General features: G+C 37.6%; 2 protein-coding genes across 2 annotated transcripts in view; one reads left to right on the top strand and one right to left on the bottom strand.

Annotated features, from left to right (window-relative positions):
* LOC149205026 (uncharacterized) overlaps positions 1–22243 on the bottom strand; it is a 247398-nt gene that overhangs the window by 152172 nt on the left and 72983 nt on the right. The window contains exons 2-4 of the mRNA XM_089394867.1: positions 11453–11542; positions 11073–11153; positions 10738–10869 (exon numbers count right to left, since the gene is read on the bottom strand). Of these exons, the coding sequence (XP_089250993.1) occupies positions 10738–10869; positions 11073–11153; positions 11453–11542 (303 nt within the window). The remainder of the gene's footprint in view (positions 1–10737; positions 10870–11072; positions 11154–11452; positions 11543–22243) is intronic.
* Positions 15791–18223, top strand: LOC149205027 (uncharacterized). Its single transcript, XM_089393404.1, has 2 exons — positions 15791–17914; positions 18046–18223. The coding sequence occupies exon 1, from the start codon at positions 16169–16171 to the stop codon at positions 17660–17662; it is 1494 nt and encodes a 497-aa protein (XP_089249530.1). The 5' UTR covers positions 15791–16168; the 3' UTR covers positions 17663–17914; positions 18046–18223.

A 22243-nucleotide genomic window follows, 5' to 3' on the forward strand; every position in this document is an offset into this window, starting at 1 on the left:
TAGGGGAGCCCTAGTGTGCTAGATCGAGTCTATGTAAAAGTGATTTGGGAATAATCCTAACTATTTGGTTAGGTTATTTTATTACAAATCTCTTGATTTGCTAGATTATATTTGTGTCGCAGAACTTGGTAGTCTATGAGGGTCTATATCAAATGGGTTTTCCCCCTTGAGATGTAAAAATGTAAAAATCATGATGTAAAATGTCTTGAGGGTTAGAAAAATAATTTATCCCCTCATAAGTCCTAAGTCCTAGGTAAATTTAAATTTTCCAAAGGGACTAAGGTTAATTGATTATTTTGCTAAATTTTACGCCCTTGGTCCCTAGGGTTAGGTCAAAGTCAAAATTTTGAGGAAATTAATTCAAAAATTTAATTTTTGAATTAATTAAAATGCATTTAATTGATAATTTCGAAATTTCCTCAATATTTAAAATTTCAACAGATAAGATTAGAAGAAATTTTGATCCTCATCAACGGTCGAGATCACTTTGACAAGGATCACTCAAACTAGCCGTTGGAAGATTTGTCTTTAAATAGGAGGTCAGTTGTCAGTTGAGATCATTCAATCTTGGAGTCGTGTGCTAAGTGAAAGCTCTCTTGTAATCGTTTTTCATGTGCAATAAAGAAAGACTTTGGGGTTAATTTTTGCTGGTGTTACTCTTCGTGGAAATGTTGTAAGATGTTTTATTTTCATGCATAGATTTCCTTTTAGCCATTGATGATAGTTTTATGAAGAGTGATTTAAGCACAGGTATCTTGCTTGATCACTGGGGTTTGAATGGTAGTTTAAGTTCTGAATATAATGGCAGGTATCTCCATTAAATCTGAATTTTATTGTCATTTTCTCTCTCTACGTTAATGGTTGAATTGAGTTGTGTAGGAAATTCTTGATTTTAAGATCATTGGGCATTCGGGGAAGTTTTCAGTTGGACCAGCCAACTCCTGATCAGCATTTTCTGAAGGGCCCAGCTTGATTGAATCCCAAGCTTGTCATTAGAACTTCCATTGTTGATGCATGAAGGGTTTTCTCTGAAGCACCTCACTTTAAACTTAAAATTTTAAAAATATGTGTGGCATAATGATAGATCTGGCTACTTAGAGCCTTCAGCTTGTAATTACTGTAATTATTTAACTGGGTTTTTGGGGTTTTAATTTCATCATTGTATATTTTGTTTCTGGGTGTTTTGTTTTTGTCATCACAGGTTGCAGATCTAAAGGGGAATTCTTGTTTGAAGCCAGATCTAGGCCCTAGAGGGTAAGATCTGGCCTCAGAATCAGCGCTTGCAGGGGTATTTATTTTAGATCTAGAAAATTTTTGTGGGGTTTTCATCAGGCCAATCTGAAGCAGGACAATTTAAAAATTTTTACGATTTCTGGAGATTTTTTTAGGGTTTTTTGGGCCAACCGTCTGCTGCTTCTTGGGGTTTCATTCTTGTTACAGGAAAAATTTCGAAATTTTTTGTGTAGGGCCCTTGCTTGTATCACTGCCCTCAGCTACCTGCTCTTCTCCTTTCAGCCTGCAAACGAAACTCACGCAGCTGAAGCCCTTCACTGCCATACCCTCTGTGATTTTCCTCCAAATCAACGTGCCACTCATCCGCTGCTCCTTATCTCTCCATCTACCTATCTTCCTCTCCACGCAGCTCTCCTTGTTGCGCATCCATAGCCCTCCTCACATGGTCTTCATATCTTTCAAACCCTTCCACGCAGCCTGTTAATCCCTCATCGTTGTTGTCGCAGCTTCCTTTCACTGCCTACCATATCACGTTGCTTTTCTTATCCGCAGCCTTCCCCACTCTGTGTGATCTCCTTCCTCCCTTCTTCGTCCAATACGCTACTTCCCCACGAGCCCTCAATAAAACCTTTATTCTGCATGCCTCACGCTGCTGCCATTGATCTTCGCGCGTCCTTAATCTCTGCGTGATCTCCTTGCAAACAGCATGCCTTCACCCGCGAGCTGCTCTTCCTTCTCGCAGTCTCTCCCGTAGTCCACCTTCATACACTGCCTCTCCACGCCATCCCTCCTCGCTCCGCATCCCGCAGCTCTACGTGATGCCCGTGACTCCCTCAGAGCTTTCCTTCCGCGAACCTGCAGTCAACGAAAGCATTCGAAATTTTTTTTATTTTGTATGTTATGCGGCTAGGGTTTAGATAGGCCCATTAACGTAATTCGATTTTCATTTGACTACGCATTGGTTCTTTTTTATGATTAGGACTAGGATACATATATTTCTTTTAGGTTTATTAAAGTGTTTTTAATTTAGGACTTTAGCAAGTTTCGATTTAGTCTTTATTTTTTATTTTTTTTACTTAGTTATTTTAGTTTTTCATTAAAAAAATCCTAAAATAAAAATTATAAATTATAAAAAAATCCAAAGAAATAAAAGGGGTTAGCTTTAGGTTTTGATTTATTTTGTTTCATTTAGATTTTCATTAACAAAAAAAAAATTAAAAAATTAAAAAAAAAAAAAAAAAAAAAAAAAAAAAAAAAAAAAAAAATTAAGCTTAGCACATATCGAGAAATTCACCTAGGGGATAATTAAGCTGTCAAATTTAAGTCTCCTTTTGGGTGTCTTTTTGTGTTAAACACTGTTGTGGTATCAGTATCTATCATTTTACTATAGTTAAATGTGCTTAAATTTTTATATCTGAGGATTAACTATTTGAAAGTGGTGAGTTTCCTAGATTTGGGTCATTGAGCATAATCATTTAAATTCTAGGATCTGAACTGGTTAGCTTTTAAATTTCGTGGTTGATTAAAGCATTTGCATCTCTTGAAATTTAATTGCTAAGACATTGTTTATCTATAGAAAATCTATCGTCATTGCTTGGATTATTTAATGCTCATTACATGCTAGATACTTTGCAAATATTTTCAAGCGATTGTTAAAGAGTTTTTTTTATATCTCTGTTTCATAGGCAGCAGCAACTAATCAATTACTTGGTTTTCATTTTAGCGAGATCATTAACTCCATAAGGCACTAGTATTAATCATTTAAAATTTAATCAAATTTTAAATCTTGCTGAGCCTTAATCAAGTATTCGATTGCCTCGCTGTGTCTCCCAAGCCGGTTGATTCCCAGTTGGTTCTCCTTCATCCTATTTGTCCATAGGGTCTAGCCCCCTTAGCTTGCTATAGAGAGACAGCTTAAACGGAGAGATCGGGGATCAGGGTGACAGCCCCCGATTTGAGCGTTGTCGCAGTGCCTAGACACTTTGTGCAACAATAAGGGGCATCCAATAGCTTTTGAAAGCAGGAAGCTCAATAAACGAGAACGTCTTAAATCCACATACAAGGAAATGCTCGTTCTTGTGCACGCACTGGCCAAGTGGAGACAATATCTTTTGGGAAGTAAGTTCTCCATTTGAACAGACCATAACAGTCTCCAGCACCTCCAACAACAAAAAACACTTTCCGAAGAACAACAAAAATGGATTGAAAAAATTGTTGCCTTTAACATGGAGATATTACATAAAAAGGGAAAAGACAATGTAGTAGCAGATGCCTTGTCTAGGAAGGGCGAAGAACCAACATTGCTTGCAGTCTTGGTTGTTGTTCCTGAATGGCTTGATGAGATTCGAAGTGAGTATGCCAAGGATCCAAAAATAACTGCGATAATCAATAACCTTCCAAACAACTCAAAATTTGAATGGAAGAACGATATTCTATGGTACAAAGGAAGAATCTATCTGAATTCAAACTCCAAGTTTAAATCTAAGATATTCAAGGAGTCACATGATTCACTGTCAGTCGGAAATGTAGGATTCTTTAAAACTTACTACAATGCACGTCAATCATTCTTTTGGAAGGGGATGAGTCGCGATATTCAGAAATATGTAGCAGAATGTGACAAATGTCAAAGAAACAAAAGTGAAAATAATATGACACATGGATTACTTCACCCCTTAAACATTCCAAATCAGAAATGGGAAGAAATATCAATGGACTTTACTGAGGGGTTACCTGTATTCGATGGCAAGGATAAGATTTTCGTAGTAGTCGACAGACTCACCAAATATGCTCACTTTATTGCAATGAAGAAATCAGGGTCAGCTAAACAAATCGTTGAGATATTTTGCAAAAATATTTATAAATTACACGGTTTTCCAAAAGTCATTGTGAGTGATAGAGATGCCAAATTTAAGGGTAATTTCTGGAAGGAATTGTTCAACCATATAGGAACCTACCTAAATATGAGTTCCGCTTACCACCCTCAAACAGATGGACAAACGGAGGTTGTCAATAAATGTTTGGAAGCCTACCTACGTTGTTACGCTACAAAAAAACAAAATAAGTGGGTTCAGTGGTTGCATCTCGCTGAATGGTGGTATAATTCTACTTATCATATGTCAGCAAAAATGACTCCATTCCAAGCTTTGTATGGGTACGAACCTTCGAAATGGAAGGATCTAGCTATTGTCTAGAGAAATCTACCAGCTGTTAAAAACCAACTAGAAGAAACCAAAAAAATCGTCCAAACCCTAAAAGAAAATTTAAATAATGCAAGAAACTGTATGAAGCAACAAGCTAACCGAAACAAAACCGAGAGAGAATTTGAAGTTGGAGAATGGGTATTTGTCAAGCTCCAACCATACAAATAGTTGTCCTTGAAACAAAAAGGAAAAAATAAATTGGCACCAAAGTTCTATGGACCATACCAGATCAACAAAAAGATCAGCCAAGTTGCATATAGTTTAAGCCTTCCGGATAAAAGTCGTGTTCACAACGTCTTCCATGTATCCTACCTTAAAAGGGCACTAGGCGACCATCAATCAGCACAAACAACGCTTCCATCCTTAGATGATGAAGGAAGGGTCATTTTAGAACCAGAAGGTATCATATCCACCAAGGAAAAGAAGCTTTGATCTTGTGTAATCAAGGAATACTTGATCAAGTGGAAGGACTTACCAGAAGAAGAAGCTTCTTGGGAGACTGAAGCATTTCGTCAACAACATCCGTCGTTACATATGCTTTGAGGACAAAGCATTTTTTGGGAGGAAGGCAATGTTATATAAAAAAAATAGTTAATTGTAATTAATAGTTTATTAAGCAAAGGGCATGATCAAAGATCATGCCCATTCACCAAGAGGCACCCAAGGCAGTATAAAGTCAGGGGCCTCCCACAAATTGTATCATCATCTATCTATTTAATAATAATAATAATAAATGTTTTTGCTTAATAGCTGAGTTCATCTACTGCATTAGTTGGCTTCTTATTTATTTAATTATGTTCTTCTTCATCAAACAATTATCACAATGTAAACATGAAGATCTCAAGAAAACTGAGAACACAAGATATAGGCTCCAAGTCAGGGCAAAACCCCTCCAAGGGTAAAACCCAGAAAATTCTTTTCTTATAGAATCATATCAAATGAGATAAACAAGTCCCATAACCACAAAAAACTTCCACCTCTAGATGCCAAGTCAAGCTTTTCTTCTTTCCAGCAAATCCATCAACAAGAGATCAGCAACAAGAGAAGTACCGAGGTAGAACTTTCACAAACTCTAGCTCAAGAAGAAATCCTTTCTTTCAGACTTCGGCTCTCCACTTCTTCTCTGCCCTCTCTACGATATTTCAGACCATAATCCATCAAGTGTGTGTACAAATGAGCTCCATCTTCCCTCTATTTATATAGTTCAGAGGGGTGCGAATAGACATGTCCATTGGGGCAAGGTTGACTTGACATGTAGGCCGACTTGGCACCTAGAGGGGTTTTTGACCCAAAATTACATATTAACAAATATATATATATATATTTTTCTTTACAATAGGTCCAAATAAGACTTTCACTCTTTGACTCAAAAACCTAGAAGCATGAAGAACATGCTTGTCTAGAAAAATAATAATAATTTTTCTTTTTCTTTTCTTTTGCTTTTTACATAAAATACATAATGGTACAAATTATGAAGACTAAAACTAGTTACATTCTCCAACACTCCCTCTTAACTAGGGAGGTATTCATAATTGTACACCCGGTACATGGATACTCTCAAACTAAAATATTCTCATAAGAAGAGTCGGATTGATAAGCCATCTTTAAGCATCAACATCATAACCAGCACTGTCAACATAGTAAGGCCTTTAACTGACAAGCTCTTCTTATTTCAAAGCATAATGTTGGGAGGCTTTACGTGAGACACCACACTACCTCTTAAGGCACATACCCCCTCTGGATAATCACTAGGTATGTCCTTTTAGGACTTATTCTTATCTTGGATTACCCATCGTCGGAATATCAGTCCTCTTCGACCACTCGTCTTGGATATCTGTCCAATCCTCAAAGAGTGTCAGTCTACTTCCTATCTTGGATTCTCTATCCTCAAGGAAATCTCAGATGCTTATCCAATCCTCTGGACCCCATTCTCCCTCCATGGCCTTCACTAGACATCCAGTTGTTAGTCCTGGCCTCGTGCATGACACATGAAGACGAGAATAATATGTCCATCATCACTCCCTCTCAACCAGGGAGGAGATCCCTTACTTCCTTTCAATTGGGAAGTCATAACCATAAATTCTTTAGCGTGTCTTGATCAATACATCAGTTACTAGTTCTTAATAGAGATTTTCGAGTAGCTGCATGGCTCCTCCTTTCCTTTTCATCATATAGAGCTTTTATCTTTCTGGATATAATGGAGCCAACCTTTTTCTGTGACAGGGTTCGAGCCATCAATCTTTCATATCACTTTCCTCTAGTCATCATCAATAGAGGCATTATATTGCGCCAATCAAACTAGAGCTAATCATAGATCCTTCTAATCATGAAAGTGATCTTCATTGTCATCGAAACATACACATCATGTTATCTTCTTGTACTGCTACCTTTCAATCTCAAGATGATGTAGACATCTTGACCACAATCCTTTAAGGGTTACCAGAGCCATCCACTCAATCCATGTATTTAATGAAATGAGTTCAAAACAAATAGTTGTAGATGCATTTGTCTCAACTGCCATTATGCATTTCTGCAACATTCTTTCGGGTAGCAAATCCATATACCAACCAGATGACCAATACCAAAATATCAATATCATAATTCCCTTAACATGATGGCCTTTTATCAAGATATCAAATTTTGCTTACTTGATTCCTTTGAGATCAACATCCTCCTGCATATTGTACAAAAATCCTTCTCCAAGCATTTTACTTTTCAATCAAAGTGCCCATGGAACGAACTAATCATCCAGCTACAATATCTTCTTCCTTGGAGTTGTTAATGTCAGCTCTCTCCCTTTCTTCATATTAGATGTTGATCAAACGAACACTCCTTCCAACCATTTCGCATGCTTTTGAAATATGTCCTATTAGGGAATGATCTGAAATCCCGATCGAAATTGATACTGGTTTATTAACTTTTTAAAAGTGTTTGCATGTATTTAAAATCACCATTAAAAAGAGCTCAATTTAAAAGACATAGGCAACTTGAAAGGAAATTGTAGCAAATAAACATTAACAACAAACCACACAAGAGACAATGACACCAGCACATTGATAACAGAGTTCGGCTATCTTCAAGCCTACGTCTCTAGGCCCGGTCTTTAGTGGGGAGGCCTCTTTATTAAAATGCTCAAAATGCTTGTACATCAAAATATAAGCTCCATCTCATCAAAATAATGCCACCAGTGCGTTCAGAAGGCCTCAAAACCCCTATTTCAACTCTTTTCGTGCTCAAAATGGTCTCCAAATGGCTAAAATAAGCCAAAAACACTATCTATTGCACTTAAAAGAACTTGGCAATATAAATCAAACAACAAAAGAGCTTGTGGCTCAATGGTTGAGCGCCTAGGTTATAATGGCGAAGGTCGGGTGTTCGATCCTCATTAAGCGTGATTTTTTGTTGATATTCGATGGTTAGTTTTTACAACTTTGGCATATAATTAATTATACAAAGTATGATTTATCGTATATTAATGTTCTATGGCCCGTGGCCTATCCATAGCTGATGGGGTGGATAACTTAACATGGATATGGCAAAGCCTCCAGATATGGCGGGCTCCCGCCATATCCATTCCCCCCAAATATAGCGCCCATACAGTTCAAATATAACATTCCCGCTATACATAACAAGAGACAAATGTATCCCAGTCGGTAAACCGCGAGATTTGTTGCCAAGAGGTCGGATGTTCAAATCCCGTTGAGTTCGCTAGTTGATCCATACGAATTTTTGACCAACCGTAACAAGCCACATGTCGCCCTCTAATAGGGCCACGTGTCGTCATGCAGATGGTCCAAATTCAACCAACCAGATAGTGACACTTGTCGAGCTCTGGAGATGCCACATGTCAGCTTGAACAGTGAGCCTGGAACCTTGATCGCCAAAACCATGCTTTGATTGTTGACCTGTGGAACCTGGAGCATTGACCTTTGACTTTTTGCCTGACTTGGACCTGAACTTTGACCTTGAATAACTTCTTCATACGAAGTCGAATTTTGCCCGTTCAAGTTGCATTGGATTCAAAACGACGAAACCTACGCAATGGTTTCAAAAGAATCTCACAACTTTCATTTTTGAGCATTTTCCGTAACTTTGAGCATATTTTGGATCCTCGAGATCACTCCTTGATCATTTTGGATCATTCGGATCATTCCTGATCAGGGAACCAAGTCATATCCCAAGCAGATCATTAATTATAATAGCCTTTTAGACGAGGTGTCAAATTATGTTATTTGCTCCCTCTAAAGTCAACATTTCTTTGTAGGTTTTATCTTCATATTGCAACAAGATTATGCTTCATCTTTCAATCATCGATGTGTTCTTTGGAATGAACTCATCCGCTGAAGCTTCAATATTATTTCCATCAGGGTCCTTACAGTTCCCATTTTCCACCATGCTCGTCATTTTCAAGGAGTCATCAACAAGCATGATTGTTGTTTTTCTTTGCCATCCTTCTCATCTCGCTTCCTTCATTATGTACCTGCAATTTTCACTGACAAGTACAACCAAGCAAAATATACAAAGACAAGAGCATGATGTTAATTTTGTCAATCTAGGGTTTCCATGGTTTCTCAGAGGGTGTACTTCAAGGGTTCTTGTTACAAAACCTTATATTTCTTGATCTAAACCTTGATAGGATTTTTACTTTCAGAAGAAACATCAACCCTATTGATTTCAAATCCTAGGTTTTACCCAATTCAACCCTTGATAGGTTTTTACCATATACCCTAGATTATCCTTTCAAAATTTTAAATTTGCAAACCCTAGATGTCATTTCCAAAGAACTAGGGTTTCTTTAGAGGGAACAACCAGTGAGGGTTTTTGCTCCTAGGGTCAGTTCAATCTAGGGTTCAGAAACCCTAAACATCAAGAGTCCTCAAGACTTCTGAATTTTACAAGTCCCACAAACCCTAGATATTCAAAATGCAAAAACCTTAAAGACTTTCAGACCCTTTCTAATGCTCATAACCATAACAAGAAAAACATTGTATATACCTCTGAGATAGTTTCATACCTTCTTTTTTTTCTTTTGCCAGGATCTAGTCTTTATTCACATGTCACCACTTTTTCAACAAGTGTTTATCTTTAATACTGGTGCTTCAACTTTTCCTATGTTGAGCTACTAACGACGTTTATCAATTTAAGACTGCTTCTTATTGCAAGGACAAACCAATCCACTCAACCTTCTGTCCATTGATTATTGTCAAGCCAAACATTGTCTACTTTCAGGTCAGCTTCATGATGACCTCTTCTCATAATTGATATCCATGCTTTATAAGACATCATTGTCAGCAATAGATCCTTCTCATAGATCATTAGTCATAGCATCAAATTTTCTGTCATACCAAGGATCAATGATTTCTGCTATCACTGTCTATGTAAGTCATAGTTCCTCTTAGTCCAGATCAGTACCCAAAGTACATTGTCAACCTCTGAGTTGGCAATTTCATGGTTATTTATGGTGAAAAGAATGTTGTCTCTTTCACCTCTACATCTACTTTAAGTACAATATAGTGTCCTCTCTATTGGGGTTTACCGTTTACCCTCTTGGTATACCCCTTATTTTTCTTTAGTAACTCTTTTTTCAGATACTTAGGAATTGTTGTACCATTCCCACATTACTATTATGACCTGTTTTACTCTTTAATCCCATTAACCTATTTTGGTCACTCATGGATATTAATTAAATTGACTTCACTTACGCTTAGCATTACAAAAATATTTTTAAACTTCGTAAACAATTTAGAATATTTTAAGGTTTTGAACTTTATGAAGTAAGACTATTTACTTGCTTTAACGTCTGCCTTTCTCCCCTTGGTCACTGAAACCAATTGATCCTTTATTTGTTCTCCAATCTGCCTCCTTCAACCTCTGCCTTCACAGGTACCAATCTGATATTGATCTGATACCATATAGAATTTTGCCGAGTGTATATACACAATAATATATACATATATGTGGGGGGAAACTAATAAATATTAGACATTAATGGGAGCAAGTACATGATTGGAAGCCCAAGGCAGGCCGCCCACAATACATATACCTCTCATCTACATCATCTCACATTACAACATTTATAGCATCATAGGACAGTTATGATGGTTAGGTACCTAACCCCTAACCACCCATTTAATATTAAATTGGTCACATGTCTACTGACCACTAGCATTGATGTTTACTAACATTAACATCAATAATGGTATTATTACATATCACTAACATTATAAGAGCCTGCAGTTTGCTGCTCCAACAAAAACAGGGGCAACAAAATTTCAAAAACCCTTCTTCTGGTCTTTTATCTTACCCTGATGCTTTGTGTGTCAGTAAGTGCCACCTGTTCAAGACTTTTCTGCAATTCTAGACGAAATTGTACATTCCTGAACATATACCCAGTCATCATTACACTGTACATAAGTTGTGCCAGATTTTCAGCCACCTGCATGAACAGATTACAGCTTATTATGTCCTTTTACTTTTAACCATGCACACAAGAAGCCATCAGGAAATCTCAGTTGTATCACTGGTTTTCTGAACAGTAAAAATCATATAAAATTCCACTGCCTCGCTCTTCCAATTTTCCCACACCTCCATCTAGAAATGGAAGTCAAGAACATCCACAATCAGCATTAAAAAACTTACTGTTGTAACAGTGATGGCAAAAAATTGAGGGGGTAGTGACCCAATCATGTTTGTTACAGTTTGACGCATTGCTTCAACAACCTGCAAGAACCATCCCAGAGATGTGTATAAAGACCTACCAACAGTTTTAACCTTTAGTGCAAATTCTCACTTTGCACCTGCCTTTCAACAAAACACACTAAAATGATCCTGATATGTGCCAGCTTGATAGAATGGCATAAATCGCATTAATACACATCAATTTTTGCAATGTCTCTTTGGAAGCCAAATTACAAGATAAATAAATGAAGGAATTAAATATTATCATCATCTTTTAATATTCCAACATACAAGCAAATTAAAGAAAAGAAATTGGAGAATACAAGAGGTAAAATGCAGACCTGTGGTGAGGCTCTCTTTACAAACAATTCCAAAAATTCTGGTTGCACATTTCTTACATATTCCAAAAGCATCTCCCTCCTATTCTTAGACTGGAACAGGCATCATTAACAGAAGTATTATTAGCTTCTTCCTAAAAAAATAGGAAAAAAAAAACTAACACCGCCCTGAAAAAAAAAAATACTTGAATATAAAGCAAATAATAAGTATGAGGTAGAACGTCAGTTGGGCTGTGATCTAATGGTTGAGACACGATGTTTCCACAATAATGACCCAGGTTCAAGCCCTGGAGTTCAGAGAACCCTGATTATCCGCATAGTTGGCTGAGTTTGATGGCCCCCATGTTAAAGGATATTTGCCACAATAATGTGAAGTTGGGATTGATAGCTCCCCACAGATAAAAAAAAAAAAAAAAAAGCATTAGGTAGGAGTAATTGCCGTTCAAATCAGAACAAATACATGGCAACTGAATTGTGAAGAAGAGATGGAAGAGAAATGTAAGCTTGAGAAGAGCAAACATTCAAGACCTGCAATAATCGGATAGGTCTAAACAACAGTAGTCAAAATGAAAACCAGTCAGAAACGAAAAATATTTTGCTCTGGTAAATTTGGGCAACTTGTGAGCTTTCCAAAGAGCTCAAACTTGGATTAAACTAGTCTCACTGAAAGTAAATTTGAATCTAGTTCCCTAAACATTCTTGATTTAGGATCTAAGTTTGCGTGGCAAACCTCTACACATATTCCTGATGTTACTCTCCCAGAAAAATTACTCATAATCATGTTCTCAGAGATAGCAGAGAGGCTTAGTTGCACATAAATGACTTACAAACCTAAGCATGTAGACTTGTGGATTACCAGAACTCATGAAAATATACAAACAGTAAAGTGAATAAATGATGGAAAGTAAGTATACCTCATGGTTACGAGGGTTCACAAATATAAAAGCAGATCAGGTGCACCATTTTAGAATTCAAGCTTGTTTGTTCATGGGTGAGTATTCTACATATTTTAAAAACTTATGTATAACATGAATAATCTAACAACCCTAGAGTTCAGACCCTACCTTCAAAATTGCCAGTATTCTTCAGTAATGTCAACAATCCCTGATCTAGCTTCCCAAAGGCAGCACAAAATATGAAGTTCTGCTCTGCCACTGCATGTCAGGAATTTTTGTGATCAAGCCTCATGCCAATACCTATCTACTCTATAATAAGATGTACGGTGAACCAGATTGCTAGAAATCTAATCCCACCCAACCAACAGACAACCATATAGCAAGTGTTGCCGCCTAATCCACACATTGGGAAGATATCTTTAATCCAATAACTGTGGCCTTGCGGGCAAATCTCGAATCAAGTTGTTGTCACCTAATCTCAACTCCTCCGTCTAGGTTAAATCCTAGCAAAGCCAAGGGGGATAGACGCTAAGTGTTGAGAAATCTAGGGCGTCCAATATTAACAATTTCTATGCTTGATAATTGTTTGTGATATGTTTTTACCTTTTAGCTTATGAACCTTTCTTTGTTATCTTATTAGTGTGTTCTCTTCATCAAGACAATTATCAAAATAAATAAAGACAAGTGACACAATATATAGGCTTCTCCAGCCAGGGCCAAAACCTCTCACCTCTTGAGAGGAAAACCCGATAAAATTCTTCTTCTAGATCTTCAATTGATAAGTACCAAGACCATGACACAAACCCTTGACTATAGTATCCTCCCAAGAACCTTGTCACCCACCTTGATGTTCTGCCTCTTCCTTCCTTTGCCTTTCCTTCTAGAGAAACTCGGTCTCTATCTCTTATACTGCACCTTCACAACTTCCCTAGAGAATCTCAATCTCTAGGTCTTCTAGAGAGAATTTCAGTCTCTAGGTCTTCTAGAGAGAAACTCGGTCTCTACTTTGATCTCTTAGAAGAGTCTTCTCTTGCTGCCCCAGAAGAATTTCACTGCTCTAACTTCACACTACCCAGAAGAATTTGCTGCCCAGACTTTGCACTGCCCAGAAGAATCTGTTGCCCAGACTTCGCACTGCCCAGAAGAAACTTCGCTATACCCAGAAGATAATGTCCCAGAAGAAACTTCACACTTCTCTTTTGTTGCTCCTTCTTTGCTCTCCTTTTTAGCCCTCTCTTCGACTTTCTTCTGCCTTCTTCTTTGCACTTTTCTAGTCAAGATTAGATCGAATGCTTGTCCGAATTGTGTGTCTCCAAATGAGGCCGAGTAGGGCTATATATACTCTTCTTCGCTTGCCCTTTAGGCCGACTTGACAGCTGGAGTTTAGGTCGACTTCATCTAGTAGCTTCTTCATAGTTTGTAGGCCAACTTGAAGAGGTTTGGTGACAAGTTCTTGGAGGATACTTTACATAGACAATATAGACCTTTTACAAAGTGTAACATGACTTCATTTACATGACAATGACTCTTTTATGACTAGATAAATAAACCCTAAAGACTCTCAATTTTATTTACATGACAATGACTCTTTATGACTAGATAAATAAACCCTAAAGACTCTCAATGGAAGTCTTGACTCAAAAACAAAATCCCTTGCTCATGAAACCCATGAAGCAAGTCAATATAATAATTTCATTTTTCTTATTTACATCTCATTACATAAAATCATAATTACATGTCATTATGAAGACCAAACCTAGTTACACTTTTCAACACTCCCTCTTAACTAGGGAGGTATTCATAATGGTACCTTGGACTTTCTCAATCTGAAGAATCTCTCATAAGAAGAATTCAGATTTGTAACTCATTTGTATAGTATCATACCAACTAGCATTGTTATATAGCAAGGCCTTGAGTAACAACTCTATCTCTCCACAAGATCAGAGCACAATGTTGGCGAGACCAATGATTTATAGACATACTCATCATTGCCTCTCTAGGAACACAACCCACCCAGGTTCTCTCAGGATATGCTCCATAAGGACTATTCTTTTCTTGGACTCCCGAGTCCCAAAAGAATATCGGTCCTCCACGACTACTCTTTCATGGGATGCCCTATCTCATCCCATAAGAGCATCGGATGGCAAATGATTACACAATCCTCCATTCTGTTTTCCCAAGTGAAGAACAGAACGACGTGTTTATTGCTCCTTTTTATACCAGGAGGTTTTATTCCATTAAGGAATGTACTTAAGCTTTCGGCTTAGGAATTTTCCAGTTTCTTCCAAGTAAGAAACTTCTTCTCATGCTCTCTCTTAACTAGGGACCTATAGCAGCTCTTCATGTGGAGATCCTAAAACAATCAGCTGCATGAAGAGCTCCTTTCTTCGATGTCATGAATTTATTTAAGGAGTCTTCAACCTTTTGGGAACTTCTATATATAGGGCATAGATCATTCATCACTTTTGTTCATGAGTCAGTCATGTCCTCAACTCATCAAAAAGTGATCTATTAGATTTTCCATCTGGCTTTGCTTCATGTCATTATGCTTTCATGCCATATTTCCGGAAGGACATTACATCCTTCTATATGGTTTGCTTGGAAGTCATTCACAGATCTTCCCTTTGACAGTCCTACATAAGCCCATCTAGATGTTAGTTCAAAAATAATCAATGAACACTTCAAATCAAAGTTACATTTGTGATGATATTTCACCATGACATCTTCCTGTAAGTATCAGCATCTTGCACGCAGATTAACACATCTCCCACAGATAGTCAATGTCAAGGGTCTCTATCTTTTTCCGAATTTCATCAGAGCCTTCACATCCTTCCGCGAGATATTCTAGTCAAATCTTCTTGGACTTTGGATGTTGAATTCCTTCTACCATCATTGTGTATTATCCAGTGTTGCACACATCGCGATAAAATCGCGATTAAATCGTAAAATCGCGATTTTTTTAAATTGCCGATTCAAAGCGCGATTTTTATCCAAAAAATCGCCTCTTTTTTTTTATAGCGATTTTTATCGAAAAAATCGCGATTTTTTCGATAAAATCGCGATTTTTTCGCATTAAATCGCGAGGGGCGCGGGCAGCGGGGTTTTATATGGAAAAAACGAAATTTTTTTTATTCATTCAGCAGTCCGCCGCGGAGGAGAAGGAGAAGAAGTGAGGGAGAGGGTTGCCGTCCGTTGTGGGAGCGAATCGAAGCGATTTTAGGAGGAATCCAAGCCAAGATCGCCAATTTGTCCATAAACCAGGTATGTAGATTAATTTTTTTTTGTTTTGGTTCTATAAAAACTTTGTTTTTCATTGTTTTTAAAGAATTTTTGGAAATTTTTCATTGATTTGGGATGGGTTATTTGTTATGACTATGAGAACCAATTTTTGATTTTTATTTTCTCATTTTCTTTAAACATTGTTTATTTTTTTTTATTTTTCATTGTTTTTTGGCATTTGGTTGGGTAACTTGGGTTTAGAAATTGGGATTTTGGAAATAATTAGCTTGTAATTTTGCAAATGCTAAATTGTAATTTGTATTTACTATTATCATTTATGTAATCCTAAATTCCTATTTCCTAATCCTTATTTTTCCATAGGTTTGCAAATTCAAAATTCAAAAACAAACATGCCAAGGAAATTGGATCCTTTCTGGGAATATGGTGACCCTAAAACTCCGAATGATAGACAAAACTTGTATTGCAAGTTGTGTGGAAAGGAAATATTCGGGGGGTGTACAGGTTGAAGTTCCACCTTGCACAAATCCCTGGACGTGATGTGGTGCCCTGTCTAAAGACAAATGCTGAAATTATCCAAAAAGCCATGAGAGCATTGGGAGAATTAGAGCACACTAGAGACGCCAAAGAAGAACTCAAAAGGCAACTAAAAAGGTCAGTTGAAGGAAGTGGGCCAAGTGGCACAGGTTCTACTGCAGCGTCAGTCAATCCGGTAGCTGCATCATCATATTTTGTTCCTCGAACCACACCTGGTTCACAACCAACTATTGGTTCAATGCTAAAAAGAACTGAAAAAGAAAAAGCTGACAAGTTGATGACAAAATTTCTCCTCTGGAGTGATATTCCTTTCAGCATTATAAGGAATAATCCATTTTTCCAACCTACTCTTGATGCTGTTGCCAGTGTTGGCCCGGGGTACAAACTCCCTTCTCTTCATGATTTCAGAGGCCGGCTTCTTCAAGATGAAAAGCGTGACTGCACCCAAAGATTGGAGGATTTTAGGGCATCATGGGCACAAACAGGATGCACTGTTATGTCAGATGGTTGGACTGACCAAAAGGGGAGAACCCTTATAAACTTCTTGGTTAGTTGTCCCTTGGGGACTATGTTTATCAAATCTGTTGATGCAACTCATCAAATCAAAGATGCAAAAACTTTATGTGATTTGCTGGATGTGTTTATTTTGGAGGTGGGTGCAGAAAATGTTGTCCAAGTCATAACGGACAATGCTGCAAATTATGTTGCTGCTGGTAGAATGCTTATGGACAGGCATCCTACTTTATTTTGGACACCTTGTGCTGCCCATTGTATTGATTTGATGTTAGAGGACATTGGGAAAATTCCCTTTGTCAAAGAGGTTGTTGACTCATCAAAAAGCATCACAAAATTTATTTACAATCACACATCTGTGCTTAGCTTGATGAGAAAATGCACCAACAACAAAGAGTTGGTGCGCCCCGCCATTACACGGTTTGCGACGAGTTTCATATCTCTTCAATCCCTCTTGAATTCTATGTGGGATTTGAAGAGAATGTTTCTTTCAGAGGAGTGGCGTGCTTCGTCAATGAGCCGCAAACCAGAAGGAGAGGCCGTCTGCAGACTAGTTTCATACCAGGAGGACTTCTGGGCGGGAGTGCAGGAGGTGTGCGCTGTTACAGAACCTTTGGTAAAGGTTCTTCGGTTGGTTGATGGTGAGAAGCCCGCAATGGGCTATTTGTATGAAGCCATGGATAGGGCCAAAGAAGCCATTCGGTCCTACTATGATGACAAGGGAGATGATGGGTTCCAGAGACAACTCCTTCTATGGAAGGTCATTGATGAGCGATGGAACAACACACTCCATCGTCCCATTCATGCTGCTGGCCTTTTCCTGAACCCTGCATTTTCTTATGCATGTGGGTTTAATTTTGATGTTGAGGTCGTGGAAGGATTATTAACCTGTGTCCAGAAGATGGTGAGAACTTCAGAAGAACGTATGGAGGTCTCTAGACAAATTGAGCAATATAAGTTGTCAGCTGGCACATTTGGCTTTGAGATGGCTGTCATTGATAGGACGGTTAAAATGCCAGGTATTTTTTAGTTTGTACTATGTAGTATGTACTTTGTAACTTTGTTTCAAATTTCATTGTTTCTTCAAATTCCATTTTTTTCTTATGTTTATTTAAAATTTTCTTTGTAATTTTGTTGTAGACGCATGGTGGAAGATGTATGGTGGCAGAGTCCCCCTTTTGCAAAATCTTGCCGTGCGGATCCTCAGCCAAACATGCAGCTCCTCGGGATGTGAGCGCAATTGGAGTGTATTTGAAAAAATACACAACAAGAAGCGCAATAGGTTAACACTTAAAGTTTAAACATTTAAAATATTGCAAATTTCAAAATAAATTTTTGAATTCATTAAAGTTTTAAACAATATTTTTTTTATAATATTAATTATTAATTTATTATTTCATGAACTTTGTACAGGTTGGAGTCCCATAGACTTAATGACATGGTCTATGTCTACTACAATCTTCGATTGTGGGTGAAACAACTAGAGAAGACACCTGATACGGAAGCCATCTCATTGGATGGGATTGACACCACTGCTGAATGGAGGGTTGAGACCGAGAGGCCTCTCATGGATCCCACTGAGGATTGGTTAGTGCAAGATGAGGGGGAGGAGGAGGGGGGAGGAGGAGGAGGAGGAGGAGCAGGAGCAGGAGCAGGAGGAGGAGGAGTTGGAGGAGCAGGAGGAGGAGGTGACACCGCCTACCCGGGCTACCCGGGCTACCACTACCACCAGTAGAGGACGTGGTCTCCGTCCACCTCAGCCTCCTGTAGCTGCTACTACTAGTTCTTCAGCTTCTAGAGCACGTCAGACTCCACTGCCATTTCCACCACCACAGGCACCAGCTTCTACATCTAGAGGGAAAGAGAAAGTTGTGCCATTTTCTCGCAAGAGGGGCAGAGGAAATCAATAGGATTAGACTTTCATTTTATTGTATATGACATTATGACATGATGAGATACATTATCATATTTTTTGTTGATATTTTGAGGCTGAGTTGGACTTGGGACTCAGGACTTACTATTCAGGACATGATTCAATGTTATGTGTGATTTTAGCGCTAGAAATGATATTGAACATCTTATATATTAGTTTTTTTATCATATTTATGTGTCAATGTATTTATTTTATGTTGTAGATGGTTTAGATATTAAAAAAATTGAAAAAAATTGAAAAAAAAATGAATATTTTTGTGCTAAACGATTTTTTCCCGCTTTTTTCCGATTTTTTCCCGATTTTAACGATTTTTTTCCGCTTTTTTCCCGGCGCCGATTAAATCCCGATCGCGATGTGTGCAACATTGGTATTATCACGATCTCTTCCTCTCTTTTCTCACACACTTCATTCCCATGAGCTTCCAATCAAAGTTCCTTGATTGTAATCAACTTCCTCATGATTCATATATTATGTTGATTTCATCTAGTGTGACTTATGCTATTTTGCAATTCTTCAAAGGAGGAGATTCTTTCTTCTCTAGATCAGGATGGAAATAGTGATCCAAGTTAACTGCAACCATACGACATGAACTTTTTCATAATAATCTATGTGAGCATACATACCTCATCTTTCATACTTCCTGTAGCAGCTTCATTCGAAAGGACTTTGTCCTATAGACCTGCTTTCCAAACATGTCATCATACCACTATCCTTTGAATCCCATGAGTTGGAATTCCTGATGAAAACTTTTGTTTCCTTTCTATATTGATGAATCCTTTGATGAAAATTCTATCAAAGAAATTCAAGGATGTTTCATATCCTCACTTGGCAGATGTTTTCTTCTATGATGATCCCAGTGGATGATGACCTCTGCTTCTATAAGTATTAATGAGGTTTCCTAAGAGCTTCCTATTTTTGAAATCAGTAGGATTTGTACCAGACATACTTTTTTCTTCCCATGTCACGAGCTCTTATCTCTAATGCTTTTATCACGATGCTTCTTTCTAATATAATGCATCCTATCTAATTTACATTGCTTCCTATCTATATCTTACAAGTGAAAGAAACCTTCTAATGAAGAAGATCATCTTAGTCATCTTTTTGCTTCTTCCTTCTTACACTTCTTTGTCTCAGGTTCTTTTACTTCCTTAGTAGAATAGTCTTCTTCCCTGTCCCTCTTGCGATTAGGACAATCTTTTCTATAGTGCCCAAAATTGTGACAACCATAGCATCTTTCTTTAGCCATGTTCTTCTTTTTCTTCTTTGGAGTACCAAACTTTCCAAATTTTTCTTTTCGTCTTGACACTAATTGTTTCTTTCTTTTTGATCTTTCGTCACTTTCATTCTTCATCCTACCTTCTTCTGCCTTGCAGAGAGACCATAACCTGATGAATGGGATAGCTTCTTCTTCCCTAGTGGCAATGAGGTTACCTTGTTCATCAGTTAATGCATTTAGAATAGCGGAGAGTATTTCGTTATCAGATACTCTGTCTCCCAAATCCTTCAATTGTTCTTTTATTTGAGATGCCTTAGAGAGGCATGATGATATCCCTTCATCCTTTGATACTTTCAACTTATGAAGATCAGATCTAAGTGATAAGATCTTTTCTATCATGCTTCTAGAGAAAAGTTCTCCCAACTTATCATATATTTCTTTAGATGTCTCTAGCTTGGCTACATAGGAAATAAGTGAATCTTTGATGGACTCCTTGAGTATCTTTTGAGCCTTGAGATCCCTTTCCATTTATTCAGAAAATTCTAAATCTTCCGATGGCTTGGAGACGTTCCCATGAACATTATCAATGACTTCATTTACTTCGAGGACAATGTCTATCCTTCTTTTCCAAACAAGGAAGTTTGATATCCCAACCAGCGTTTGATCTTCCTTAAAACATGAAGTCATTTTTACTAGATTGTATTATAATAAGAGGTACTTACTTGTGAAGATCAAATCTTCAACTTGGTGATGAATTTGTTTGCATGACACTTCAAATCTTCGGTGAGGGAGGATTGCCTTCTATGAGATCTTTGCTTCAAGAGAGAGGATTGATTTTTTATTCAATCTTCCTTAGATTTGAATAGCTTCCACTTCCTTTGATGATGTGATGATATCTGAAGTGCTTCTAGGGTTTCTACTTCCTTCTTGAAGATGATTTCAAGACTCTTGCTTTCGATCTAGGGTTTTGGTTTGATGAAGATCTAGATCTCCTTCTTGTTTTGATTCCTTCTTTGAAGATTGATTTCTGTGCCAGCTTGCTTTGACTGCCCCTTCCTTTCTCTAGCACCTAAGCTCTAATACCATGTTGAGAAATCTAGGGCATCCAATATTAACAATTTCTCTGCTTGATAATTGCTTGTGATATGTTTTTACCTTCTATCTTATGAACCTTTCCTTGTTATCTTATTAGTGTGTTATCTTCGTCAAGAGTCAAGACAATTATCAAAATAAATAAAGACAAGTGACACAGTATATAGGATTCTCTAGCCAGGGCCAAAACCTCTCACCTCTTAAGAGGAAAACCCGATAAAATTCTTCTTCTAGATCTTCAATTGATAAGTACCAAGACCATGACACGAACCCTTGGCTATAGTAACCTCCCAAGAACATTGTCACCCACCTTGATGTTCTACCTCTTCCTTCCTTTGCCTTTCCTTCTAGAGAAACTCGGTCTCTATCTCTTATACTGCACCTTCACAACTTCCCTAGAGAATCTCGGTCTCTAGGTCTTCTAGAGAGAAACTTGGTTTCTGCTTTGATCTTTTAGAAGAGTCTTTCTCTTGCTGCCCAGACTTTGCATTGCCCAAAATAAACTTCACCATACCTAGAAGATAATGTCCCAAAAGAAACTTCGCACTTTTTCTTTTGCTGCTCCTTCGTTCTCCTTTTTAGCCCTCTCTTCGACTTTCTTCTGCATTACTTATCACACTTTTCTGGTCAAGATTAGATCAAATGCTTGTCTGAATTGTGTCTCCAAATGAGGCCGAGTAGGGCTATATATACTCTTCTTCGCTTGCCCTTTAGGTTGACTTGACAGCTGGAGTTTAGGCCAACTTCATCTAGCAGCTTCTTCATAGTTTGTAGGCCGACTTGAAGAGGTTTGGTGACAAGTTCTTGGAGGATACTTTACATAGACAATATAGACCTTTTACAAAGTGTAACATGACTTCATTTACATGACAATGACTCTTTTATGACTAGATGAATAAACCCTAAAGACTCTCAATGGGAGTCTTGACTCAAAAACAAAATCCCTTGCTCATGAAACCCATGAAGCAAGTCAATATAATAATTTCATTTTTCTTATTTACATCTCATTACATAAAAGTAAATATACATGTCATTATGAAGACCGAACCTAGTTACACTTTTCAACACTAAGAAAATAAGCTAAGGCTAAGATAAGCTATTAGTAATGTTCAAAAATTGTTCTAGGAGTTTTATTACCAAAAGCATGAAATCAACAGCAGGTGACTTACAAGCATGTAAATGGACTAAGTCACGTGACATGAAGACACAGGAGGACACGTAAATACTAAATACGCATATCTGACATGAGACACACTGACCTCATAGACAGGACACAGGGGACATGTTATATATATATATATATATATATATAGTGCCTAATCCATATTTTTAGAAATTAGAACATCTACAGATATGAATCGTGATGATAT

Source organism: Pinus tabuliformis, chromosome 1_2 (assembly GCF_031772625.1).
Source record: "Pinus tabuliformis cultivar Carrire ecotype Pingquan chromosome 1_2, CPIR1, whole genome shotgun sequence".
In the NCBI taxonomy this organism is placed as follows: domain Eukaryota; kingdom Viridiplantae; phylum Streptophyta; class Pinopsida; order Pinales; family Pinaceae; genus Pinus; species Pinus tabuliformis.

Coding starts and splice junctions, on each gene's coding strand:
- LOC149205027 (XM_089393404.1), top strand. CDS start 16,169: ATGAGAGCATTGGGAGAATTAGAGCACACTAGAGACGCCAAAGAAGAA.